Genomic DNA, 22007 nt, shown 5'->3' on the forward strand with positions numbered 1-22007 from the left:
TCTTTTATTTATTTATTTTTTTTTCTCCACTTACTAACTCTGCTCTGCAGACTTCTCTCTAAAACAATTTTTGGCCCTTTCCCTCAGTGTCAGTTTTAACCTTCTGAATACATCCTCTCACGCCCATCTCCTTTGTCTATGTCTGTACATTACACGATGTGATCACAGAAGAAGCGGAATCATCAAGGAGAACAAACTCAGGTCTGTCTCTTCTACTGCTTTTCTCTGTGTTATTTTTTTTCATTTTACCTTTTCTATAGATTTTATCTCAGCTCGCCTCACATACTTTTCCCTCTCTTCCCCCACAATATACTTGCAAAATATTGTCAAGGTGTAAGAATTTTAGCTTAAGACGCTTATGTAATTTCTGTTACCTATAAACTATGAACTCTATAAAAAGTGATGACAGGTAGCTGATGACAAGTAGGCTATACCTTAAGACTTTAAACTGATTTGATTTCTATCATATCAGTTCTTATTTCCCATTTCAAATAATCTGAAAATTAGCCTTTAAAGTTCCAGCTAACACATGAAAACAATATATAGTTTGTTTATCTATGCATTTGAAAAGTGCTACAAAAACTGCGGAAACTCTTCTATAATTAGTTCTTTTTGACTCTGCGAGGATATAATTTCAAAACGGAATGATTTCAGTAAGTTAAATTTCATGCATTAGAATTTCAAAATTAGGTTTTTGAATAAAACCTGTTTCAATTAGAAGTAGATTCTTTAGTGAACAAAAGCTCTTTTCTCATGCCAAAAAGTGCAAATCAAAAATTTATGATAGTATGGGAGCAAGAAGTCAGAACACTGGAGTCCTCACTTAGCTGTATTTTTTATGAGGTTTTTATTTCATATTGTACATTACTTATGGTTTCTTTCACAACAAATTTTAAGCTGCTATTTTATTGAATTTTCCATGTAATTTATATTACTGACAGAGAACTAACATCTATCAAGGCATCCTAGCTCTGAAAATGCAATATTTGTTCACATTTCCCTGCTTGTTCAGTTGTGGTATGTAGAACAACAGCAAAATTCCCCATATTTAATTAAATTAAATTCAGGTATAAAGTTCAAATTTTACAATTACTGTGTAAAAGCTTTAATTAATTTCTTGTTTCTCTGCTATTATCCCAAGAAATTAGAGAAGCCACTTGGATGCCATTTAGGTTGGCAAATCTGGAGAAGTTTTGGGGTACATTGACTGGTCCATTAAACTTAGCTGATATTTAGTGAAACATTTTTGTCTTTTCTCTACTATGACTGGCTTCTTCAGAGCTCAGTTTTACCTTTCGTGCTGGTCTTGTCCTAATTAGAGTCATAGATTATTTTTACAGAATCTCGCAGATGTTATTTGCTGTGTTTTTCATGTTAAACAAATCTCCAGATAGAAATTGTTAAAATTACAGGGTAAAAAATGTTGAGGATGGGTAGGGAATATAATTGGCAGAGTTTTCTGAAATTGTTCTTTTGTAAATCACTACTATTAGGAATTAATAAATTATGCTGTCGAAAGACTGAGCTTACTTACCTTGTACTTATAATTCACTGCCAGTTCCTATGCAGTGATTCTGAATAACTTTTATTTCAAAAATGGACTTAGCAGATTGGGTGACCCATTTCCTGTCTTTTCATAATAAAAGCTGTAGGCATTTTTATTCAAAAACCTTCCTCTGAGTTACTGATTGAATCAATATATTAAATCAGAATATGGATTCAGTCCATATCTCTCTCAGTGCTGGAAGAAATCAGACCTTAAAATGGTCAGAAAAAAACATTTTCATTACCTGTGTTTCTTGAACATATATAAGTAGGTAATACTCTGTATTATTAAATTTTTTGACATTGCAATTCTGCAAAACACTACTTAGCTCACAGTGTTAAGTAAATATATTAGGCACTGATGAATTTAATAGTCTAACACACAAATGCAAAAGCATGATCAGCTCTGCAGTTGCAATAGTTGTTATTATTGCCCTTAAACTCAGGAGAAAATTACTGTGTGTATAGTAAGATATTTTCAGATGCACATTTGAAACAGATCCTCTTCCATGTTTGCCCTTGTAACAAATTAGGTTACACATTTCAGTACAAGGCACTTGGAGCACAGCTGAAAAACAAGGATTTCATTTCAACGGCATATTTTAGAATAAAGCGTTTTCCCATTGCTTTAGAAATTACTTTAACAAATGTGAATCTAGTATTATCACTTTACAGATTTTCTTAGGAAATGGTTTTCACATAGTTTATTTATCATGGTTTATTTTTCATGTGACTAAACATTCATGTATTCCAGAGGATTAGCTATTGATTTGAGCTGTTATTAGACCAAGAAATCTTGTGAAAGCTAAATATCTGAATATGTTACAATTGTACTGATAGACAAACATTGCAATTTCCTCTCTCTGGATATTATAATCTATAATTGTAAAAAATAAAATTTTATTCCTTGAAAAAAATCTAAATTTTTTATTGAAAAATTTTATGAAAGTGTGTGCAAATCTTTTGCTGTATGTTTCAAGCACAAAACAAGTCCAGAAATATAAGCAGCAAAAGTATTTTAACATAAATTTTGTTGTCTGACAGCAGTAGAGCTTGATAGCATCCTTAATGATTAAACCCTGTTTTTCTTGGGTGAAAGAGGAGCTTTGTGATCCAGGATTTTCACAAACCTGCTTTGAGATGCAGGGTTTTTGTATTTTTCAAATTAATATGTTTCATAGGTTTAGATATTGTGAAAACTGTTGAGAAGATGTGTTCCTGTTCATATCCCCATGTCTTCATGAAGAGTACTTCCATTCAGGAGAAGTGGAAGCTAGCTCTTGTCTGCCCAAGAGCCTTAGTGAGAAACAGATATCTTTATTTTCATCTCTAAGATGGGTGAGACCAACCAGTTATCATCGCGGCAAAAATTACTGGCAATTGCACATAATACTTACTGTGTTCTTCAAACATATGAAATACAGAGAACATTCTTCAGAATTCCAACAATTGAGCTAGATGACTCAGGTAACTGCCCAAAAAATGAGCATCAAAACATTGCAAAGGTGAATCCATGCCAGTACAAAGGCAGTCAGTGCACATACAGAAGAAATAGTGCTGAGTAATTAATTCTAGGATGAGAAGGGGTGACATACTGATGCCCAGGCATTCTAAACTTTCTAACGTGGATGGAAGTTAGAAGATAGTGGGGACTGTTCCATTTCTAAAGGGCCATGAAAGGCATGGAAATAGATATTGAAGTCCTTTTTTGCAGCTTCTGGTGTAAAACTGTCATGTTAAGAGCACACAAAGGCTTGATTAGAGTTTTTGTTAACTTTCAGAGTGAAATTCAAATAGACAAGGGCTTTGAAATACCATTTTTTGGTGCTTTATTATGAAGTGTCTTTGTAATAACGTGATTGATGGAAATGAAGCCTACAAAAACTAACAAACCCTACTGAGGGTGAGTGACCAAATTGGAAGAGCTCATAGACCTGGAGAGTGGAGGGCCAAACAGTGAAAGGGTGTGGCAAATTTACTGTAGGAAAAAACAAGGACAAAAATGGTACAGGTCAGAGTGTTTAAGAAATCAACTGCAGTAGAACACAAGGAGCACAAGTCTTTTAATTCATTCTTATCTTACAGAACTGTGAGAAGTTTTTCAAGTTATCCAAAAGTGAATCTTCTGTGATATACACATATAAACAGAACATGACACCCTCTGCTTTTGAGTTATTATTATAGTCAGTATTATGTGACACACTTTCCTTTATAGAACAAGATGATGCCTTGTTCTGTTTCCATTTTCCTTATGTTGACAAAACATTTCTGGGTAGGATTTGTAAGATTTTAGCACAAATATGATTAAATTACTTGTGCATCTCTGAACACTTCTGTGATATTTAGTTTGACAGGCTTATTTAAAATCAGATACCCTAGACTGTGAAAGAGAAATTTAAAGCATCTAAATCTATATTTGGTCAACAAAACCCAAAGGGTAAACTCCAAATTCAGTCTAATTTTGTAAACTCTGAATTCAGTCTACAGGTACTTAACATAGTAATAGATGTATCATACTGGATGGCTGGGCAGCTCTTTGTCCTTATTTTTATTTTGTTTAGAATTAAATCCAGAAACCAGACTTCCAAAGTAGCCATCTGTACTAAACCACAAAAATAAAGGCTGATGATCAGTCTGCTGAAGCTAAAATAGTAAAACCATCAGATTATGTAATTTAAAATGACAGCATAATTTTGCAAAATGTTTGGTAGTTTAATTTGTAACTATTCTGAGTTCTAAATGCAGGTGATGATTTTGTGTTCATTGGTTAAACCTTTGAGTATGTTTCTAGTTATTGAGATGCTAATGAATATGTCTTGCATTCTTTGATGCTTGAAGAATCTCTATTAATACCTGTTAGCCTTTCTGAAAGCAGAGGCCCAATTATTACCAAATGTTTATGCCTATGATTGGAAATGGCTGTTTTAGAATGTGAAATTCTCTGTGGTTATGCTGTGGAGTGTACCAGTGGTGGGAACTCTGAGAAGCATGCTTGGCAAACGGGAAAGCTTTATTTATTTATTTATTGGAAAGCTTTATAATAAGGCTGTGCTCAGGTTTTCCTGAAAACAATGCAGAGTTTGTAGTGTGGCTGATCTGAATGGATTTTTATGAGTACAGAATATAAGGGCCTACTCAGACATTTTTCTTTCACACTTTCAAAATCCTATTTCATGTCATTTATATAGGAAGGATGTGCCAGGATTCTTGGGAGAAGCAAAATGGAATGTTTTAGCTAATATTTGACTTACTACTTCTTTCTTCCATGTTTTTTCCATGTAGACATCAGTACTTTATGAAAGTCACCAAAGTGTGTGTACACCTTTGTATGAGGCACAGAAAAACATCACCAGCAACCCTGCAAAAATCACCATGGAAATGGATCTAGGCAGCATAAAAAAGGGTTAGCCATAGCCCTAATCATCACTTTAATAAATATACAAAATAGAACTTTCCAATTTGTTTAAAAAGATCTTTGTCCTTTACCATCTGCAGTGATCTATACCTAACAATGGAGACCTTAGCTGACCCTGTCAATTTATAAACCCAGGATTGTAGAGATTCTTTAACTTCCCTGTTTAGATTACCACACCATTTTATTCAGTTATTGTACTAAACATATCCATGTATTCTGCAAATAATCCAAAGAAACATTGTTAACATGCTTTTAGCATTGTGATAAAAATTTATTTAAGTGGTGAGAAATGTCCCCCGGGTTTTAGTTTTTCTTTAGTGTGTCTGTGTCAAGCTTGAAACCAACAAGAAAAAAAAAAAAAAAAAAGCAAAAAGCCATCAAGCAATCCTCAAATAGAAAACAGGAATGTGAAGCCATGTTCCCTGCTAGAAAGCTGGCTGCCTGAAATAGTCTTCTTTTGAGCATGCCCTTTTAAGGGAAATAAGATACATTTAAACAGTAATATTAAGTATCAAGAATATATAAGTAATATTAAGTTGAAGAACACTTCAACAACCATTAATTATTTTCATTCAGACTGTGATGTTGATCACAGACTTGGAAAGAACTTGTTTGCTGCAACAGTACTTTTTTTAATATTTGCTGCAAATTGGACATAAAGGCCTGGAGTGAAGTTCAGTAACCATTTATATCACAGCATCTGGTACTTTGCTAGACCTGTACCAGATAGGCAGTTATATTTTTCACACTGTTGAAAGCCAGAATGACAAAATTTAGAGCTAATTCCTTAGAGGTAGACCTGGAATTTAATAGCTCAGCAAACAGGAGGAAATGTAATCCTTTGAGTACAAGACCTTTAACTGGCAAGTTTTGACATTCAAAGCAAATACTTCTACATTTTACAATTTACTTTTAGGAGACAATCTTCTTTCCTTTGTCTGATTTGATAATAGGGCTGTGAGGATGGTGGAGGGGCTTGAGTAGAAGCCATACAAGGAATGACTGAGGTGACTTGGTCTGTTCAGCCTGGAGGAGACTGAATGGAAGACCTTGTGGAAGTCTACAACTTCCTTGTGAGGGCAAGAGGAGAGGCAGACACTGATCTCTCTTTGTGGACCTGAAGGAATGGCCTGAAGTTGTGTCAGGGGAGGTTTAGGTTGGATACTGGAAAAAGGTTCTTCACCCAAGAGTGACTGGGCACAGGAACAGGCTCCCCAGGGGTGACAGCACCAAGCCTGACAGAGTTCAAGAAGTCTTTGGACAATACTCTCAGGCACATGGTGAAACTCTTGGGGCTGTCCTATAAAGGGCCAGGAGTTGGACTCAATGATCCTTATGGGTCCCTTGCAGCTTAGAATATTCTATGATTTTGTGATGTTGTTTTAGGGATTTCTTTTTCAGAATAGAATTGATTTTCCCATATTCTCATGAATGGCATTTCAAGAGAAATCTCTAGTAAGAAATTCAGCTAGCATTTTTTGAAGTACTTACCCAAAGTTAGGGTACTACATGTATATTCAATTTTAAAAATAAAATGTTATTTAATAATTTAGACTACCTTGAGAAATCAGACTCAATTTTCAATAAGGCACATAAGTAGAGGAGCTAATTTATCCACTGTATAAATAAAATTCCTAGTCATATTGCTGATATCAAGTGTCTGCAAATATGAAAAATAGAAGGATAAAACCTTTTATGTCACTGTCATATCTTATGCCTAAAATCAGAAACAAACAAGGAGTTCCATATCTGTCTTTTGCAATGACATGCGTATCCTCCAGCACTGAAAGCTGCAATTTTTTTCATTCAAAGCAAGGAGGTCAAGATTTATTTTAGGCCTCTGCTCAGTTTATGTCAATCTCATCATTCACCTGGATCCCAGGTGAGTGAGAAGAGAAAGGTCAAGACAGAACCAGGATCTAACCTTGAGTTTGGAGCAGTCAGTTGTGAGAGAAGGGAGAAACCCTGGGAAGCCCAGCACCTCCCCATTGTAACCTTAAGGCTGAAGAATCAGGCTGCCCCTTATCTTCACCAGGAAGCCAGCAAGTTTGAGCAATTGTTCAATGCTGCCGTCAGTAATTTTTGAGCAATTGTTCAATACTGCCATCAGTATCTATGACTAGGGAGAAATCTGCTATCCTGCTTCTTCTATGGAACTGTTATTCTATTCTCTCATGTGTTCCAAGGAACTTGGAGTCCCTGCTACATGAGACTTCTTGGTGTGACATGAGTGAAGTCTGATGGGGCCCTGGCACCGCCAGGTACCCATCAGAAGAGCAAAGCTCATTGCATTAAGGCATTTCCAAGAAAATCAAGGCCATTTTAGATCAGTTTTATTTCTTGACAACTCTGCTCTTGAATGAGGCTGTTGTACTCTTTTCTATTCATTTTATCTTCCAGAAATATATTAGATTGTTAGAGATCTCTCAGATATATTAGGACCAGTTAGAAAAAACAGGGAGTTAGATGATGGGAACATGACTCCCAAATAAAATGTCAGTGGTGATTATAATAACAATGTCTACTCTGATGGTAGAAGAAGGTTTTGAGAGAGAATAGTTTAGCATTTTGATCTATAGGTCATTTCTATATTTCATCCATATACTTAAATATATCTGTGTTCTGATCAAGCAGAAAACATACAGTTGCTTTCTGTAATGTGCAGAAATATCTCCTTCATAAAAGCATTTATTTATTTTTCTCCAAAGTACATTGCTCTGAAAAAAAATTAGTTCTTGATTTGAGAACATTACACCACAGGACACTATATATGTTTTTCACTTTGTAAATCAAGGTTAAATTAAGTAAGTAGAAAAAGAATGACTAATGCGATGATACTGGTCATATATAAAAAAATCAGATCAATATTTTTTAGGAATGACTAGTGACTTTGTCTTCTCATATTTTTGAGTTTGAGACATTTTAAAATAATCTCATAGTGATTTATGGGTTTTCAGCAGTTTCAAGACATTAAGGCTCCTTAGAGCTTTTTTTGTTTTGAACACATTACAAACAAAAGCATTAATTACTTTAGTATCAACATCCTGAACCTGCTCTGAAATCCTCTAGCCGTGATGAATAGGCCCATAGCTGCAGTGATCTTTGCTGCTGCGACATTAATATTGTTTTATTTGGTAAATGGATAATATCAAATTTGTAAAGTTCTGCTGCTTCCACCCAAGTAAGGTCTTTCTCAATTCCATCTTCAGTCCTTTCTAGTACTTCTTCAGATACCTCTTCACAATAAATACAAAACCTCAGTTTGAAGAGTAGAATCCACTGTGTTGAGCTTTCTACAAAAAATCTAAAGAATGTATCTACTGTAGAGATTTGTCACAGCACTTCAATTACACATTTAAAATTCAAGAATCTAATAGACTTTTTTGTTTGCTAATACTATTATATTAATTTCTACGGTCTGGTTTGAAAATATTTTTCTATATACTTTGTATATCTAGACAAGAATGAGTGAAAATTGGACAGGTTTCAAACTTCTTTATTTTGACAATGTATTTATTTAAAGATACGTGTTTGAAAGACATCTAGACATAAGGATGAATGGACTTCTAGGCGTCTTAAAAATTATTACCCTATATAAAATTTCTATATTAAGATGATATTTAGGCAAAGTAAAGATTTCTTTTCACTATGCATATGGACCAACCTAGAAATGTCATCATTTTCTCTGAGCTCAAGCTCATGGGTGTTTTAATGACTCAATTCACTTTCCTCTATTGTGCTTTATGTTGGATCAGTGATATTGCTAACAAATTACTTTCTGCTTTAGAAAGTAATGCAACAATAAAAGACACTGTATTTGTAGATTTTATATTGGTAACAGCAATTTAAAACTAAAAGAAAAATAAAAATATTGAAAGGTTGAAAAGCAAACAAAGCTATCATTCTCTGCTATTTTCCTAGCACTATCCACAGCGCACATAGATAGTAAGGCCAGGCTGCCCAAAGGCCAACTCAGAAGAATGAAAAAAGCCTTATTTAAAAATGGTGTAGAGTGTGGGGCAGGAAAGGTCAGGGAATGGGAGAAGTTCCAAGAAGATTGCTGAAAGTGTAGGCTTATGACCTGCCATATCTTTTTCCCATTTATTTGCCTAATACTTCCACTAGAAATTGCCAACAGAACAATAATCTTGATCCCACATGTAATAGGAAGCCAGATCCTATTGAAGTGTAGTATATTACTTATGCTCTCTGTAGGAACCCATTTTTCCTTCTTAGGATTCTACCTTGCTTGAGTATGATTTCTCTCTCAATTTGACTTCATCCTCTGCTTTGATACCCACCTACAAAATGATATTTCCTTAAAATACAACAACCCTTGTTTTCTTCTTCAGTCTGTGTACTGTAAATTAGATCATAATCTTTTGAGTAATCATCAATAGCTAATAACTGGAAAAATATTTAGTTCTAGTAATGCATAGTATTTTTGGTGTGTGGCTTGGGGGCTGTTGCTCCATATTCATGGTATTGTTTAATTGCATTTAATATAGTTTTAAAAGGAAACAGAACCTATTTCAAAGTTAATGTATTTCTAATTAAGGTAAATTTCATTTGACTTAAAATTCTTTCACATTATTTACCAAAACTGGATTTCAGATAATTTATGGGCTGCCAAATTATTTGATAGGGATCCAATGTATTTTCATTTCTTTGTGACAGATGAATGCCCTGAGCCAGTTACAACCTTTGATATATATTCAGAGTTGGCATCAGTCCACTGAGTTTATGTGCATGAACTGGGTTTCTGAGTATTGATTGTAATGTCTTTTGTTCTTCATAATTTTTAACTCTAAGACAAGTTACAGTAATATCATTATTAAACCTTTTAACCTGTAGAAGCTATGAGAATTGATTAAACCAATGAAGATTTAAAGTAATTGCCAAAACCCATTCTGACACATTCAATTTTTATGCCTGAACCATTAGACTGTATCTTGTGTGTGCACTGCATAAAACCTACAGCACAAGCAATTTTTTTTTAATTTCTATTTTTGTGTCATCCTGATTAAGGAAACTGGAAAGTAACTCTACCTGACACCTGCCTTGCTCTCTTTTTCTTGAGTATGTTAATGATTCTGGAAGTGCACAAAATATCCATGGGTTCCCTTCAGTAAATGTTCAATAACAGTACACACATGTATGCACTAGCATGCAGTGAATATGCCTCTAGATTTAGAGCACCATACTTGGTTGGTTGACTAAATTCTTTATGTTATATTAATTTGGTGAGTTTTGTTAATGTTTTCCTTTTCAATGCATTTTTATATTACTTTTATTATTATTTCTGCATTTTTTTTTCTCTCCCCCTCTTTTTGCTTTACATATTGCTTTCATTTGTTTGTAGAAGAAAAGAAAACAGATCCAGAGAATGGGGATACAGGTAGGGTGACTTACTAAAAATATTTTTGTGTTCTTCCCTTATATTCTTTGATCCATCATGTTTGAGCAAATATGTAGCAAAGAGTTGGAGTGCAATTTTGATGTATTTTGCAGATTTCAAAATAGACACTAGGAAATGGAACCTAAGAAAGGGCTTTTCCAAATGTATTTCCTTTGCTATTTTAAGGGTGTCAAATAAGGGTGAGAAATGGTAAGAAAGCGACGAGAATCAGCTAAATGCAGATATACACTTTAAGACCTCTGTTCTGTCCTCCCCTCTCCAGACACAGAGCGTGCTCACCTGCACACATTCTTCTGCTCTATTAGAGGCTTCTGATTTCCAAAATATCAGTCTTTATCAGACTTTAGTCCCCTCATCATAAGTTTTTTCCCCATGCCTTAGTGGCTGTGCCTCCCAAATTTTCTATCCCTTTTGTCCATATGTATTCAAAACTAAATCTGTTCTAATGTCATAAGAGAAACTCCACTCTTCTTCCATACCAGATTTCCTTTAACTCTTTGTGCCACAGAAGTCTCACTGTACAGCAAACTCCTCTTCCAAACTCAGATCCTGCTATAGGATCTCCATCACCACCATCTCTAGGAACTAGAATGGTTTAGTAAGTCTCACTGGAGAAGACAATGAAAGAAAGAATGAAAGAGCAGAGGTCTCAGCTAGTTTGATTTTTATTGTTAACCAGATAGGTTTGCCTTAGACTGAGCTGGATGATAAGGCCCGTTTGTTGTCCCTTTTGTCTCTAGAGGTGTGGATCACAGACTATCAGCTGGAGAGTCTTACCCTAGAGAGTAGCCAGTATTTGACCTGAAGAGCAAATAACAGTCTTTGGCTCTAGGCTGAATTCAGTGATTGCTTATCTCCTTGTAATACTGTGACTCAGTGAGCAGCTCAGGGGTTAGGAAAAGTTAGGTATTAACCAAATCACTCATTACAGCCCTTCACTTTAGTGGTGAAGTAGCTGAATCTTATCTTGTTTCATCTTAGCTTATTTCAAATTAAAACATGAAAATAATGTTTTTTATTTAAGCTGAAGCAGTGATTTTAGTGCCCGTCCTGAGTCCTGTTGTAGGAATGGAATTATACAGCCACCACCTAGACCATGGTAGGAATTATGTGGATCTTACCTCAATAGCGCTTATCCCTAGCTTCCACTTCAATAAAAGAATCAAGCAGAGTTCCTTTTTCTATTATGTTTAATAGGCAATAGTAGTTCCAGTTCAAGCTTGTCACTGTTGAGCAGGACGAGAACGAAAGGACTCCAAGTTAGAAGACAAAGAGAATGAGCTCTGATTTATTTCAAATGTACCGCTCTATATATAGAGAACATCGTGCAGATTGATTTCATTGGTCTTAGAGTAAAAACATGTCACACCATTGGTGTGCAGTGAATGATGCACGGTGGCAGAACCTATCTATAAACAATGTGAACAACAAGATAGATTAGAGAATTATTTACATTCTTTCCCAACTGCTTCCCAGGCTCTCGCCTGGTTAGGAAAACCCTCTCTTTTTCTCTCTGACTGAACAGAGAATATCCACACAAGCTGAGTGCCTCTTATTAGGGGCCCTGCCTGTTGCTTGTTACTGGATTTTGTAGTCTCTATAGGTGGCTTCATTTTCTGATTGCACTCCTGCTCGCGCAATCCTGTTTGCAGCATCTGGGGTCTTCTCTTCTGATTTATTCCCATAGCCTCCAGGCAGCCTTTTGTCTGTGTCTTGAGAAATTTCTCTACTTTTGTCACAAAATATCCTATAGCTAAATTTGAAATTATAGTTCATTGTCTAGTGGTTACATTTCCATAGATAAAAACAAGCATCAAATTCATGTGGCCCGAGGTTTAATTTATTGTAGTCACTAGAGCTAAGATCCGGCACAACAGTATCTCACTGCAGTCCTTGTGGATCTGAGGTTACAGGGCTGCACTGCACAGTACTTCTGTGCTTACTCTGGCATTTCAGAAGTCTTTGCTCTGTAGTTATATTACTTTTCCTCAGCACATTCTCTTCTGAAAATATGGGGAATAGCTGGTAATGAATCAGCACTTGTCTCTCTGTCAGCCAGGAATTGCCTTGTGCCCATGAAAACCCCACTGAACTAACCTTCAGGCCATGGGTTTTTAATGCTAGAGACTTCAAAATAACCAAAACTCCAGAATGTTGCCTACAGTCCAATGACCCCAGTTATAACTGGTGAGCAGCACCAGGCTTTGTTCTTCCCTTCAGTCTTAAATTTTTGTGTTCATATGGCTGGAATTTGAGTGTCTCATTGGATATTTCTGTTGGACGCACAACTACTGTTTATAAGCAAAATTCTGGAAGGATGTTCATGAAGAAATGAACGCATTTTACCTGGCCAAAATTTGGTTGCATACACTTTGATGCATTGTCGCAGTACTTCAGTATATCGGAAGCAGCTTTAACTTTTCTAGTGCCAGTCTTTATAGTCCTGAAAATGTGTTGTACTGGGCTCCAGCTCAGGATCTAGTAACACAAGGGCTCAGTCAGCCCTTGAGTGATTCAGGTGTGTGAAAGCTTATGCTCCTAATTTTAACCACTGTTGATAACTAATGATTAGATTCAGGTTAGTTCTGGTTTGTTGACACAAGCTCCATGAACAGCTCCTGACTGCAGTGGAGTCCTTAGGGTAGGACTGGTGTTTGGTGTCCAAACTCCTGTTAAAAGCTGAAGCTTTAATGCACCCAGATGGTTACTGAACTTTCTAGAAATATTTTCTTCTTCTGCTAAACCCTCCCACATAGGTGTGAGCTAAGCAGAAATTTTGCCAGAAGTGGAGGTGACGATAGCCCTGCATTCCCACCACTCAGTGCGACGTTTTCATGCTGGGCACGGAAATAGGAAGTGCCATGACACTCTCCAGCCTTTCCTGCTGCCGTGCAGGTCACAGCTGCATCTGGCTGGAGTTACAGTGAGCTCAGCCCGGGGCACACAGTAACCCTGCATTCTCTGCATGTCAGTTCTATGCATAGTAGAGCCAGAGCTTTCTTCTGCATTATGAACTATCCACTGCCCTTGGGTTTTCCTCCTTTTGTTCATAACTGAATTCACTTACTTGTTAAAGACAGTTTCAAAAATACAAAGGAAGTTAGATTTTCCTTTAATAAGATTTGATGGGAATTGAATAATTTTTTTTCCAACATTTTTCTGTCTTGTTTTTCTCTTGAGAAAAAATAAGCTACAAATTTTGCTTGTTTTGTTGCAGAGGACTCACACCAAGGCCTTATATCTTCTGCTCCCCTTTTGAATGACATATATTGTACATATCATTGGTGATTGGATTTGTGGAAATCTAATTTTCACTTTGCCAACTGATCATAGATAAGAATGAATATTTTCTCAAGTAATTCTGGAGTTTCTAATTTATGCTCAGGAATTGTTATATCTTCACTTGCACTTTCCTAAAATTTGGCAGAATGTCTGGAGACAAGGAAACACGCCATGATTTCATAATAAAACATAAGAAAAATTGAAAAAATGTCCCTTTTTGTGAAAAATGTCTCCTTGCTTACATTACTGAAAAATGACAAGAAGATTTTGATTTCAGCAAAAGATGATTTCTTTCTTTGAGAGGAGGCTGGAGTATTTTACTTAAAAAAAAGCATGTGTTACTTCTGTCATTGAAAACAGAAAATATCTTCCAGTGTAACTTTTTGTTTTCAAGAGAAAAAGAATAGAGCTTTTAAAACTAGATCCTAAAAAATTCACTTCATCTTAATGATAAATTGACAAACACTGCTATGGGTTCTATAACGGTTGAGGAAAATTATGATAGGAAAAAAACCCTGTATTTTATTTTAGAAATTTTCATCTGCTGCTCTCTTTTTCATTTTATTTCTCCCTATAAGATGCCATTTATTCTTTCTCATTATTTTTTCTTAATTTTAATTTCTTTTAGATTTTTTGATGAAGTCTTTCATGTTGTTGTAGGGGGTAAAGATAGAGAGTCAGAATACAAAAACTAGAAGTCAGAGTGTTTATAGAGAACAGAACAGCTTAGTGTTTTTGCATTCCCACTTCCTTTTACCTCTTCTCCTTCCAGATTTCCTATGAAGTGCCACATCTACCTGGCAGTTCTCCTAGTATGTGCCACTACCCCTATTGTTCTCAAGAAAGGAAACACAAAGCTGAGAGGCCCAGGTTCTGTGCCAAGCCCCACTTTGCTGTTAGATCATGACTTACAACTGAGGTTTAGAGTTTAAACCAGGTTTCTGTAGTACACTGGAATCTAATATTCCCATCTCAGTTCCATAAATGCAGTCCATATTGCTCAATACTTACAATATACAGAAACTTCTGTTTATGATTAGTGGGATTCTGAAATTTTTACCCTAGACAACTTTTGCATTAAAATGATGGATATTTTAAGACAAATGTTATTCAAAATGAATGCTTTTTAGCATTCGGTGGATAATGATTTATTCTTGACTTATACCAGGTTAAAGTGAAAAAGAATCATACTTATGTGTGTATCATAGCTAATTACATTTTGTTTGAAAATCTCTTCTGAGCTGTTGTCTTCCTCTCATTTTTCTATTTCTCAGTCTTCCACCTCAGCTTTGGCACTTCCTTATTATTTTACCTTGTAAATTGTGGTACAATACCAGTTTGTTGAAACCAGCCTACTGCTTGAGTCACGTAGTGAGACCCCATCCCTGACTAAAGCTAATCACATATGTTATCCAAGACAAGTGACTCCTGGAATTGTTCTTGAAGCTGTGTTTCATTAGAATGTAATACAGTGATGCCACTGGGTGGCTCTTTAAGATTCCTTTAGTAGCTCTTTGATTTTTTGAGCATACTAAGAATATACTCAAATAGTAAATGGAAGGTCTGCTAGTCCTAGGCTGTTACTTGATTATTAATTTGATATGTCAGATTATAATAAATGCAGAACCAGAATCTCTACCCAAAATAAGCAGGCTATCTTTACATTCCTGCTTATTAAATAAAAGACTCAATTTCTCTTGAATATTCTTAAAATAGTAAAATTATATTCCATGGAAACAATGTGTTTCATTTATATTGAGTTCTTTTCATAAAGTTGGCTTCATTTGAATTGTGTAGATAATACAACACTTATTAAGATTCTGCTGAAATAGTTATCTGCTCTTTTCCTCCTGTTACAACTTTTTGGTTTTCTGCAAAATCATAATTCAGGAACTAAAATTACATGCACGGAATTTAAGTAAATAAAATTTCATCTCTTTCTGTTAAAACATCCATGAGCATAATTTTAACCTTGGAAATGATGACTGCTTGTGTATTTATTTTCTTTTTTTTCCTTCTGTTTTTAACTTAACAGGTGCACTGGATGTAGAAGAAAGGAGTCGCCAAATGAAAATGAACAAGTACAAACAGGTAGCAGGATCAGATTCCAGGCTGGAACAAGATTATCATTCTAAGGCAAGGGAGTTTTGTTTTGAAAAGCAACAAAATATGCTAAACTGAAATATCCAACATCCTATTAGAAAGTAATAGATGAGTGCCAGGTTGTTTCTTCAGTAAAAGCTGCTTGTATGTCTATAATAAAATTCTGGAAATGTGCAGCAAAAGTCGTAACACACAGTGTTGTTGATTATTAAAATTTAAGAAGGATAAGTTGAAGCAAATGAAAGAAGCAGTGTAATTGTCTATCAGAATGAACAATAGTGCCACGATTTAAAAACTCAAAGAGTCAGAAAAAAGATGCTTATTGAGTGATGGATGGCACGAGAGCTATTGAAACTTGTTCATGGCTTTCATATAGTTGAACAGAGAGTTATCTTGATCCATTGAAAACTTGAAGATACAGTGTTACTTAGTTTAATAGTGGCTTTTTAGCACTTGGAAAAGTATTTTATACACTAACAAAAGCTTTTACCCTAGCTGTGGCAGATTGCCAAGAATCTGAATATCTATGTAGTAGTATAACCTTAAATATACTATCCAAAATTTCCTGCTATCTGGAACAGGGTCATGTCATATAGAGTATGTTAATTAAAGTAATCAAGATATTTTCAATTTAAATTTCTATTATACAAAAATAATTTAGTGTCCTCTAAAAGACTTCATTAATTGGGGTCGCATTTTAAGTGGAAAACACGAGACTTCTGACCTATAAAATTTGGCTAAGGAAAAGATATCTGGTTTAGACTTTTATTTCCCAGTTGTTTTTCCTTGCTCCCAGGATTGGCAAAGCTACTGTAAAAGGAGACATTTAGTATTTGAATGCAAATAAACAATAATTTTCTAATTATTAATTATTATTATATTTAATTATTTGTTTTCCAGATAATGTAGACTAATACACTTCACATAATTACTTTCTAGAATATAAATTTCAGTGTGGGAAAATAGAAGTGCTATAGCAAAGTCCATTTCCAAATGGAAAGCCCTATTAATGAAAATAGAATTGACAAAACCAAGATGGTGAAAATGGCTTAAGATACTTTAAAACTCTGTGGATGTGCTGCATGGTTATTTGGGTATTTTGCAAATGTAGTTTTAACTGCGCAAGGCATAGGAATGTTTATTAACATGTAAGAGGGACTTGGATACTGTTGTGTTTAGCTGTTTCTTTTATTTTGACACTTATGGAAAGTATTTCTATATTGTCGGCTTTGAAAGGTGTTACCTTTAAGAGATGAGCGTAATACTGTGAGTGGACCTTATCGTAAGTGTTGTGATTGTATGTACCACAAAAATATGACTTTATGTATTGTATGTATAACCAGACTTAATCTGCTGATTTTCCTGCTCCCTCAATGCTTAACTGAAATTTGAGTCAGAAGCAGGACTGGTGCAGATTAAATTGGTTCTCATGTAAAGGAGTGAGATAGAACATGACTACCTAAGGAAGTATTTACTACCCTTGTTTTTCCATTTCACCTACACCATATTATTGGGCATCACTCTACATCTTTTATCTTTTTAATTAAAATTTTGCCTTCAGTATTATTGGAATGTATTAAAGAGGAAAGTTATTAATGGAATTATTTTATGAATATGGTGGTTTATTTATTGCACACATCAAACAATGTCTCCAGAAATAAACAGTTAATTTCTTCTTCTGCTTAAGTGTAGTTTCACTACTTGAAAGTGAGTTATTTATTCTATCAACGAGCCTATGAAACTAGACACGGTATATTCACATATATGTAGTAATTCAACATGAATTCTTAAAATTGTGTAGTTTCAAAGCCATGTGAGAACCATAAATCTCATAAGCCATATGAGAGTTCTGACTTCACTTTTTTACTACCAGTGCTTCAGTTCCTCTTAATTAAATTCCTATATTATCTAGAGACAGAAAATGAGTAAGTAAAATTTATCTACCTGGTTTCTACAAAAATTCTTTTGGAATCATGAACCGAAACATGTATGTTGAATGCTGACTGTAATGGTCGGTACAGTGTACAGTGACTTCGATTTTTTTACACTTCTCAACTGGCACAAGCTAGCACTCATGAGTGCCATGCCTGAGAAAAATACCATTAATTAGGCATGAAGCCACATTCAGAAAAGCCAGCACATAGAATTTTCTTTTACCTTTTTTCTTTCTTTCTTTAAATAGAAGTCAACTGGTCAACAGCATCTTTATGTCCCTCTTGATTGCTTTAACTTAAGAAAAAATATCCAATATCTTTCCTTGCTGATAAGGCAAAAGCTATAAAAATAGAAGTGCTGTTAAATATTGAAACATTAAAATAGGCATCCTGTATTATATGTCTCTAGCTTTGTTCTACCTCTGAAAGTCAGTACTAGAGGCTTTAGAGGAAGGTACATACTCTTCTGTGGTGCACAGTCATACATTAAGAAGTTTGTGGGAAAAGTTTAATTCCAGACCTCAGTGTTCTTAGAAGCTGCTGAAATATGAAATTGATTCTCCCTTATATTTTTTCCTCATGATTGATAAAGATTGTATTTCCATTATTCTTAAACATGCCTCATTATTTTTGGAACAATAATTATTCTGCTTCCATAATATTTTGTATATATTAGTTTAGTAGGGTGCAAAAGACATTTCCTTAAATAACTTCCTTCAGAAACTGCCAAAGTGTGGTTTAAGGACAGACATATGGAAAGCAAGTAATATATTAACTTTCATATAAATGTTTCCAGCTAAGCAGATGCGAGAAAAACGTTGTAGGAGCTAAGGATTAGGTAAATTAATTTCTGGTATTGGAACAACTATTTATTTCTGCTTATTGGGTACTAGTAAATTTGTACTAAATAGGATATATACTAAAGTCTGAATTGCAGTGCTGGTAGATGCTGACATACTGGAAAACCTGAATTATGGAAATAAAGAAAAAATGCTCAGTAGCACAAGAATGTTCCACCAGAGGCAAAATGAGCCATTTACCGTACTGTGCCTCTGCAACACCAACCTGATTTGTGTAATTTCCCTCAAGAATTTTTCTGTGACTAGCTTATTGTTTTGCATAAGAGCTAAGCTTCCCAGTTCTAAATTGTTAAGCCAGATGTACTGTGAAGAGGGAAGGGCCAAGATGGGAGCTGAGCAAGCCACATGCTGGACTTACACAGTTCACATTTTGTAGAACTGCCCTTTGGAGTCACTTCCCAAACTACCTCATCAAACCTCTCTGAACCTCTCTTCCTTGCTTCCTGTTTTCTTACTCCCACCATTCTGGCAAACAACTTGGTAGTGTTATGTTTGGTGAGCAGCATCTTCCCCTGGCCATTCCCACCAGTGCTCAGATACAGGAATTCCCTCTGACAAATTGAGGATGAAGGGTGTGAGAAATCCTGTCATTACTCTCTCATTGCCCCATGACTAGAACATGCACAGTGGATCAGCTGAAGAGAGTTAAAAAGCTTTGTTGTAACTGAGAAAAAAAAAGAGAAGATACTTCCGGTATAAAGTACCCTAGAAATGTTTGCAATCAGTGTGAAACCAAGTGAGAATTCCATTAACTCAGGCTAATGTTAGCCACTACCGAGAAGTCTGGTCACTGATGTCAAACTAAAGGGAGCTGGACTTATGTAGGAGTTGCAGCAGTGAAAAACTATGGCTTTCTTTAGGAACAAAGGTAAAACAGAGACTGACAACTAGCTGACACACATTTAAACCTCTAAGTATCTTGAGACTCATTTTATTTGTTTTATCAGGGAAAAAATTAATGACCTACAAAAAGGCAGAGAAATCCAGTTACATAATATAGCAATTAGTAATAGTCAGTAATGTAGTAATTAGCAATAGACTATGTTAGAGCAACAAGGAATAAAGTCGGGATAAAAGAGGTAAAAGAGCAGATAAAACTGACTTTTTTGCTGAACAAGCTTATTTAGCCAAATGTAGAAAAAACTACATCAAATACAGAACAATACAGAACATCAAAGAGGATTTCCTAACTCCATCTTTAATATTGATTATAAGACTGAAACTTTCTGCATCATCAGATGTATGTAAAGCTGCATTTCTTGATAATCAATAACCACAATTCAAGTTTTAGATACAAGCATAATTCTCTGTGTTTGGTGTAGGAGAATAGCACTATAAGGCATACTAGTATGCTAGTTTGTGATCTTCTAGCCTGATAACAAGACCAAGACAAATTAAACTGTGGAAGAATCAAACATGTGTTTAGCTTTTTGAGTAGTGTAGATACGGCATGCAGACACAGAACAGCTGCAGTTCTTCAGAATGAGACACTTTGATTCAGCAGTGAATCAAGTGCAACCTTAGGGGATTTCTGTGTGAGAGAATGTGAAAAAGGTAAGATCTGGAGGTGGAAGAGGCTGAATTTGAATGACTCAGAAGCAGATCTTAATTGTAAGGTCTTGTAAAGTGCAGAAGTGCTGCCAAGAGTTGCCTTTTCCCTCTGAAACCTGCAGTAAGTAGTTGTGCCATGGGTACAGCTACATATGGAATCCTTTGACCTTTGCTGTTGATTGAAAGATTTCATGTAATGGTGTTTTGGGAATCCCTTTTTCTCCTCCTTTAAAATCAAAGCAGAGCAGTACACAGAACAGCAAAGAGTGCTAGCAAAAGCACTTGCCACCTTTCTTCTTGAAACCCTTGTGGAGAAGGGAGTTAAACAAACATTCAATTAAAGGGATGTTGGGAACTTTGATATTTGGCTGCATATAAGCTGTATTTGATTTATATTAATTTTATATTGACAACTGTTTTAGAGTTCTTGGAGGATCATGAGATTCCCAGTAATAATTTGATAATTTACAATAACTACGAATATACCTCTTTGATCTAAAATTGTTTCTTACCACTGGTGCTGTTAAGGATGCAATTAAAAATATCCAAAATACTAAATACAAAATGGAAGCTATTTAGATATCCATATGCCCTCAAAACAGTTCATAAATTGTTTTGTATATGCTTCTTTTTAACATACCAGTTTAAATTTTAAAATTTTAAATATCTGGATAAAACTTAGAGAAACAAAATAAATTGAATGGAGCTGTGCTTTAGAATAATTAAGAAAGCAAAGACTAACACAGATAAGATAACACAGATAATATTCAGTGCAGTAAATATCTGTAGAATGCCCATACAGATAAGGGCCTTACCAGTAGAATTGGGTAGGGTTACTGTGTAGTTCCCTGCATCTTCCCATTGCCCACCTCCGCACCAATAAGCTCTTGCCTTTGGAAAATAAACCAAACACCAATTAAACCAACTGAGAACTTCCCAGGTGAGGAAACATTTTACTTATTGCCTGTTCCATGGCTTTTGTACTTTCCTATGGACTAATGAGTATTGTAGTTTGGGCCAGAAACTTGGTAGCTCCACCAGCTGATCTGGAAGGACAGGTCCTGTCACTGCCAACAGCCTGTGAGTGCTCAGGTCATCTAATCCATCACTCATGTGTGTGTGATATGTAATGAATTTTGCTGGTCAGTGGCAGAGAGTCTCTCTAGCCCATAGTGCTAGTAGCATTTATATTTTCAATCAAGTATTTAATTGTATTTTTAATATGAGATTTTTTTTTTAATAAATTGCTAAAATGGAAGTTCTGGTTCCTATAAGTGAGAGGATTTAAAGCTCAATTATAAGACTTAAAAATATATCAAGATGAAATAAATTCAGAATTCTAGAATTGACCTCTATATACATGGTAATGTAGAAAATACCTCTTCTTTAATTTCTATTTTTATCAAACTGTATTTTGCTGATGTGTTAGAATTCATTTATTGACTTTGAATATAGATGTGGGTTGCTATGATTTCTAGTATTTTTTTCTTCATTAAAAGGTGTGAAAACACTTAGAAAATACTTCTGTTGCTGTCATTTTTATTTTTCATTAAATTTAAGCACTCTTTTACTTTATTTTGCCTTTGATAATTTTTTGATTTATTTTTTTAGTCTTGAGTATCCATGTCTCCATCAGAAATTTAGGGTATTTTTAAATGTAATACTGTGGTTAACAAAAATACTGCATTCACATATGATGATTGTGGATGAAATTTAAACGTCAGAAAGGAGATTGATGCTGTCTTTAGCTGTCGACAGGTACTTTCTGTTGTCACATTTTCTTAGATTTTTTGTAAGCTTCTATTGGTAATCGTGTTTAGAAAGAAGAGGTTAAATACATTATGGAATGTTATTGAAGTACCTTATAATTTTACAGTGAATTTCAAAGAGAAAAAAAT

The 22007-nt window shown here is 35.0% G+C and overlaps 1 protein-coding gene across 38 annotated transcripts in view; it reads left to right on the top strand.

Annotated features, from left to right (window-relative positions):
* Nucleotides 1-22007, top strand: part of RIMS2 (regulating synaptic membrane exocytosis 2) — a 447198-nt gene that overhangs the window by 339267 nt on the left and 85924 nt on the right. For 8 of the 38 annotated variants that reach the window (XM_053972036.1, XM_053972077.1, XM_053972012.1 and 5 more), the window contains 2 exons: nucleotides 169-201; nucleotides 15697-15797. The exons of 20 other annotated variants lie outside the window; for them this stretch is intronic. In XM_053972036.1, the coding sequence (XP_053828011.1) occupies nucleotides 169-201; nucleotides 15697-15797 (134 nt within the window). Of the gene's footprint in view, nucleotides 1-159; nucleotides 202-10322; nucleotides 10359-15696; nucleotides 15798-22007 lie in introns of all 38 variants that reach the window. 10 more of the 38 variants (XM_053972068.1, XM_053972022.1, XM_053972026.1 and 7 more) reach the window with 5 other exon arrangements.

This window comes from Vidua macroura, chromosome 1, assembly GCF_024509145.1.
Source record: "Vidua macroura isolate BioBank_ID:100142 chromosome 1, ASM2450914v1, whole genome shotgun sequence".
Classification (NCBI taxonomy): domain Eukaryota; kingdom Metazoa; phylum Chordata; class Aves; order Passeriformes; family Viduidae; genus Vidua; species Vidua macroura.